General features: G+C 37.0%; 1 protein-coding gene across 3 annotated transcripts in view; it reads left to right on the top strand.

Annotated features, from left to right (window-relative positions):
• The first annotated feature begins 412 nt into the window (after positions 1 to 412).
• The window catches only part of FSTL5 (follistatin like 5), a 274,054-nt gene continuing 268,466 nt past the window's right edge, over positions 413 to 6,000 (top strand). For all 3 annotated transcript variants that reach the window (XM_065633872.1, XM_065633873.1, XM_065633870.1), the window contains exon 1: positions 413 to 535. In XM_065633872.1, coding sequence (XP_065489944.1) covers positions 413 to 535 — 123 coding nt within the window. The remainder of the gene's footprint in view (positions 536 to 6,000) is intronic.

The raw sequence follows: 6,000 nt of genomic DNA, 5'->3' as shown, positions 1-6,000 counted from the left end.
TGTTCATGTACATCAGATGATGTACATTTTTTGAGAGATGTAATTTTCTGAGGCTTTTCTTGGTTATTTCCTCAGTGAATGTCTCATGTGAGTATCAAATAGTGATAAGAAAATGTTCAGTTCAGTACAACCAAATTGATGTTTTGGTCTCAAAAACCACTACCTTTTTTTTCTTCCCTTTTTCTTTCTCTTTTTCTTTTTTCTTTTTTCTTTTTTTCTTTTTCTCTGTCTCTTTGTCTCTCTGTCTTTTTGCCATTGTGCCAGATGGATTACCTTATTACTACTATATTTATTCAAGTCCACAAATGGAATATCAGTATTGCAAACCTTTTAATATGACTTGTGTGAAAGTAATATTGCAGTCTGTCACTGAACTTTTACCTTTTATTTTGACAGGAACAGACCTGTAAAGATGTTTATGTGGTGGTCAGCTGTTTTACTGCTTGGATGCATTTTGCTGGGAGCAGACGGGTGGCCAGCCAAGGAAGGATACAACTTTGGGCCCTATCAGCCTCTAGTAAGATTACGCCACAAGGTACAGATTATTCTCTGGCACTTAAGGGATAAATTGCATGCCAGCTTTGTCTTGTTTGTGTCTATTGGAGTGATGTTCAGAAATTAACTTTTTCAGTAACAACACCTGCAAAAATATAGACTTGATTCGACAAGTAAAGAGGAGCTGTTTTGATTTGAAAGCTCAGAAATCTTTCAAAGATAGTGAGTTAAGTTCTCTTCTGGTTTCACGAACTAGAGATTATGTATATCAACAGAATCTCAGAGAGAGCCAGGAGAGGTCGTCTCTTAAAGCAACTGTCAGCATCTGCTCAAGGCAACAATTTGTCCCTGTACTCACTGGATTTCAGACCAAGCAGCAACCAGAGGAACTGTCTGTCAAAGCAGCATGGTGTTCAAGTTAACTGATCAACAAAAACTTGCCTGCATGAGTTACATAATCACAGTGATTTCTGAATTTAGGAGTTTAGAACTGTCACATAATGCAGATGTTTCTTGAGATAGTGGATTTCCCAGCTTCAAGCACTATATGCCATTCGAATATTTCCCACCTGCCACACCTTTGTCATGAATCTAGTACTCCCAAAACAGTTCTCAGCTAACAAATCCTGCTCGTCTTCTGGTAGCTAGAAGGGAAAGTACTGTCATAGTTCTGTAAAACAAGGAAAAGGGCTGAACTATCTCCATGGGCTGTCTGAAGCCAGCATAGATCGGATTGGTTTCTTAGTTTCTTCTTTCATGGTAGTCATGATAGCAACACCTGAGGAACCATATGGCCTACAGTCAGGCCAACAAAGATGATAAAAACCCCTTATTTTCCCCCCTTCTGAATCTGGGTGCTTCAACAAGAAAGTCTGAATTACAGCCAGAAACTCTAAATGCTAGTTTCTCTTCATGTTTCAAGATCTGGGTAGTTTAATTTCTCGGTACTTTTTATAAAATAGGAAAACTATTTCTTCTTGGACCTTGGTTTGAAAGAAATGATCCTGTAAAGAGATTTTGTATTTTTAAAAGCAGATAAAGCTTAAAGGGAAAGAAAATGAATGCTAGAAAATTATAAACAGAAAGGAAAAAGAGTAACGAAAGCAGGATATAAAAACTTATTCTTAAAAGCAAATAAAATATGGTGGGGTTTTTTTCTAGGCAATATGTCTAGATGGAAAAAAAAAGGTTCAGCTTTTGGTTTTATGGATATGTGTTAGTATAAAAAAACCTAGAAATGCAAAACTTCTATAAAGTAAATTCTTAAAACCAGTTCTGGCACAGAACTGTCCATACGAAATGTACATAATATGGTAAAGGAGATTTTCTTCTTCAGTCAAACACTTAATATGTGAAGTACTTGGATCAAGTTCTGTGAGTAGAATACTTATTCGAAACAGAAGATGATAATGAATATTAGCAGAGTCATATTTGCTTTGACCAAACAATATACATGCAAGTTTATCAGTGCAAAGATTAAAAAAAAAAAAAAAAAAAAGAGTAATCACCCATGCTCTAATAAAGGGGAATTTATCTGACTTGACTCCAAATGTCAAACTGCAGGGAAAAATGATCCTGTTGGTACTTAGGTATTGTCTTGAAAAAATGACTGTGTTCATGGTGAGAAGCAGCATTCATATCATAAACGATTTGTTGTTTTAAAGGGTATTATGAACAAATTCAGCTTTTTATGTACAGAAATTACAAGTAGTCATTTAGTCTGAATGCATAAGAAAAGCATGCCTAAGGAAAAAACTTGAGAAATAGGGGAAAACTTTATACATAAGAAAACACTTTTTTACTCCGAAGGTGACCAAGCAGTTGAATAGGTTGCCCAGACAGCTTTTGGAGTCTCCATCCCTGGAGGTATTCAAAGCCATCTGGACATGGCCCTGGGCAACCTGGTGTAGCTGACTGTGTTTCAGCAGGGAGGTTGTACAAGGTGACCTCCAGAAGTCCCTTCCAACCTCAACCATTGTGTGATTCTGTGATTCATTATAATACCTAATCAATAATTACATATAATAAAATATAATGAATGTATATATTTTAAATTATTTATATATTTAATAGAATAGTTTTGGGATTTTACTCATGAAACTTTAAAATATTTAAAGAGATTTTTAGAAAAGCATTTTAGAAAATATTTTGTAAAAGATTTTTTAAAAATCTACAAAATATTTTGAAAAATATATACAAAATATTTTTAGAAAATCTAAATGTCATGGTAGCAAAAGAGAGACAATATTTCTTAATCTACTGCTCTAATAGGTTGATAGTAAAATGTGTGATGAATTAAATTGAGAAGTCCTTAATTTTTTAATAACAAATATTTGTAGCACAGATTTCGTTGACAGGTTGTTCAAAATCTTTTTAAGTCATTTTACTTAGGAAAACATCAATATTACCTATCTTCGTATTGCCCCTTAGCTCCCCCCACAACTTCCAAACCCCTTCTAATATATTCAATAGTTAATCAAGCCACCTCTCTTGAATGATATTATTTACCTGTAACAAATATTCCAACTTGCATAACTTGAGCCAGTTGAAATGCACAATCTGTTTCAGAGGACTAACAGTACATATGAAGTTTTATTAACTGTTTTATACATGATTTATCCACATCTTCACCCCACTGTTCTCATATAAGGCTAATTATCCTGTAGCTTTTTACTAGTTTTCATGGCCAGGAGGCATGTAGTTTGGTTGTTTAGTAAACTTACATTGGGATGTGACTCAGAGCTGTGTGCTTCCTCGCATCCTGGTTTGCAGAGGAAAGCAAGCCATGCATGTAGAGCACTGGGCAGTGCCAGCATGTTTTGCCAGATAAGTCACCTTGCTCTTCAGGGAGCTCTAGAAAATTACCTAAAGTTCCAGTTTAGAGAAGCTTCCAGTTAAGAGGTTGCCTTCATGAGTTTTCAGGTTTCTATGTGTACCTATGTTGCATTAAAAAGGACCATGAACATGCATTTTTCCAGTAACAGTATCATTATTCTCTTCCACTGATGGAATTGCCTGCGTTCTCATTTTCCATAGATTCTTTTAGTGTTTTTTTAGATTATTTTTAATAGATTAAATATGAGGACAGATACTTTAGCAATTATCTGGCAATATCTCATGCTGGTTTAGATAGAACAGAATGTATAGCTGATTTAATTCTTATGCCGCAGTTGTATGGAACTCCTAACCTTCTTCAGTGGTGGAACTAACTAGAATTGGTATTATTGATAGAAATTTTCAGTGCTACAATATATGACAGCCTGAATCGAGTTTTTCCTTAGAAGATAATTGTGCTGCCTTTAAGAAATCACCATTTTCATGAGCAACTGAAATCATTGTTTTTCAGTCTCCAATATGACATTTTTTTCTTTAAAACTGTGCAGAAAACCATAGTAAAATATGCCTTAAGTATATGGATAACTAACTTCTTGGCTAATGTCAGAGCAGTCTGACAGTATGTGACGTTGCCACGTTTTGACACTAGCCAAAACTTAGATCTAGTGCTGTGGATATTGCTGATTTCCCAACTTTGCTCTTTATAGCCTTTAAATATGCAGCAATTTCTTACTGTGTAGAAATGTATTTTTGTGTGTTTAACTTGATCTGTGGGAATTAACAGACTATTCTTCGGCAGACTTTCTAATTTATCATATGCTGTATTAATGAAAAGTTTCCATTTTGAACTGTTTTCTATTTTTATTATACGGTAGTTGGAACAGCTATAGTATTACAGTAGGATTTTCAATATTCAGTACCTATGATGAGCTGCTGACTTTCAAGTTTTAGGTTTATTTTTTCCGGAAATTTTCTAACAGAAAATCTGCAATAATTTATAAAATATATGTCTAAGAACTTGCAGTAGTTCACACCTAAATTATAATCATGACCCAAAGTATAATTACAATAATGTTCATTATCATGGCCATTATAGGGGCCAGGAAGATCAAATGTTTGACTGCATTGTTTATGTATTAAATAATCCAAACTAGGAAGAAATGAGTTGGCTTGAACAAGAACAGAGAAAGAATACTACAAAGCACTCCTGAAAATTTTATTTTCAGTCCCTTTCCCTAGTTAAACTGCTATGGCTTACACCTTTATGGTTATGCTGAAAAATACTAGGCTATGTCTGAATAGCATGTGAATTTCTTGTTATCACAGAATGTTAGGGATTGGAAGGGACCTCGAAAGATCATCTAGTCCAATCCCCTTGCCAGGGCAGGAACACCTAGGTGAGGTTACACAGGAATGTGGCCAGGCGGGTTTTGAATGTCTCCAGAGAAGGAGACTCCACAACCCCCCGGGCAGCCTGTTCCAGTGTTCCGTCACCCTCACTGAGAAGAAGTTTCTTCTCAAATTTAAGTGGAACCTCTTGTGTTCCAGCTTGAACCCATTACCCCTTGTCTTACTGTTGGTTGTCACCGAGAAGAGCCTGGCTCCATCATCGTGACACCCACCCTTTATATATTTATAAACATTAATGAGGTCACCCCTCAGTCTCCTCTTCTCCAAGCTAAAGAGACCCAGCTCCCTCAGCCTTTCCTCATAAGGGAGATGCTCCACTCCCTTCATCATCTTCATTGCCCTGCGCTGGACTCTCTCCAGCAGTTCCCTATCCTTCTTGAACTGAGGGGCCCAGAACTGGACACAATATTCCAGATGAGGTCTCACCAGGGCAGAGTAGAGGGGAAGGAGAACCTCTCTTGACCTACTAACCACCCCCCTTCTAATACACCCCAGGATGCCATTGGCCTTCTTGGCCACAAGGGCACAGTGCTGGCTCATGGTCATCCTGCTGTCCACCAGGACCCCCAGGTCCCTTTCCCCTACACTGCTCTCTAATAGGTCATTCCCCAACCTATACTGGAACCTGGGGTTATGCCAGTTAATCCTTGGCTCTTCATTTGTCAAAATACTGGAAAAGTTTGTGACTTTCCATTTGGGAGTCTTGCAGTACTGCTGAAGTATTGTAACCAATTTGTTAATACCTAATTTCCCACATGAAATTGTTAGGAAGTATTTCTAGCATCCTAATGAATTTTCTGCTTGTAATTTGCATGACTCCAACAGAGAGTGATGTTTATGCCCTGTCTTCAGTAAAAAAGCATATGCTGTGAGACTTCCAGGTATAAACAGGAAGGCAGCAGCCAATAGAACACTGGCTGTCCATTTCTAATTATCTGTCAGAGACTAAGAAATATGGAATATAGTATGTACATTCATATATATATTCCAGAGCATGCCAAGTCTGCATATCTAACACAAGCAGGCACAACCCTCTTCTGCAAGCCAGGTGATTCACGTGGTTTAGCAAGGAATAATATGAACTACAGTGCCTCATTCTGAATGATATCATTACGGGTAGGGAGTTGTTTGATTTTAGTCTCAGGAGGCACTCAGTGAAGATTGCTAACATAGACATCATCACCTGGATACCTTTTACTTAGGCCCAAATCTGAGTTTATGGTGTTAAGGTTGTTACATTCATAATAGTTAGGGTTGTAA

The sequence above is a fragment of the Caloenas nicobarica genome, chromosome 4 (genome assembly GCF_036013445.1).
Source record: "Caloenas nicobarica isolate bCalNic1 chromosome 4, bCalNic1.hap1, whole genome shotgun sequence".
NCBI lineage: Eukaryota > Metazoa > Chordata > Aves > Columbiformes > Columbidae > Caloenas > Caloenas nicobarica.
The sequence above is the reverse complement of the archived record's forward strand: the minus strand, read 5'-3'. Positions and strand labels throughout refer to the sequence as shown.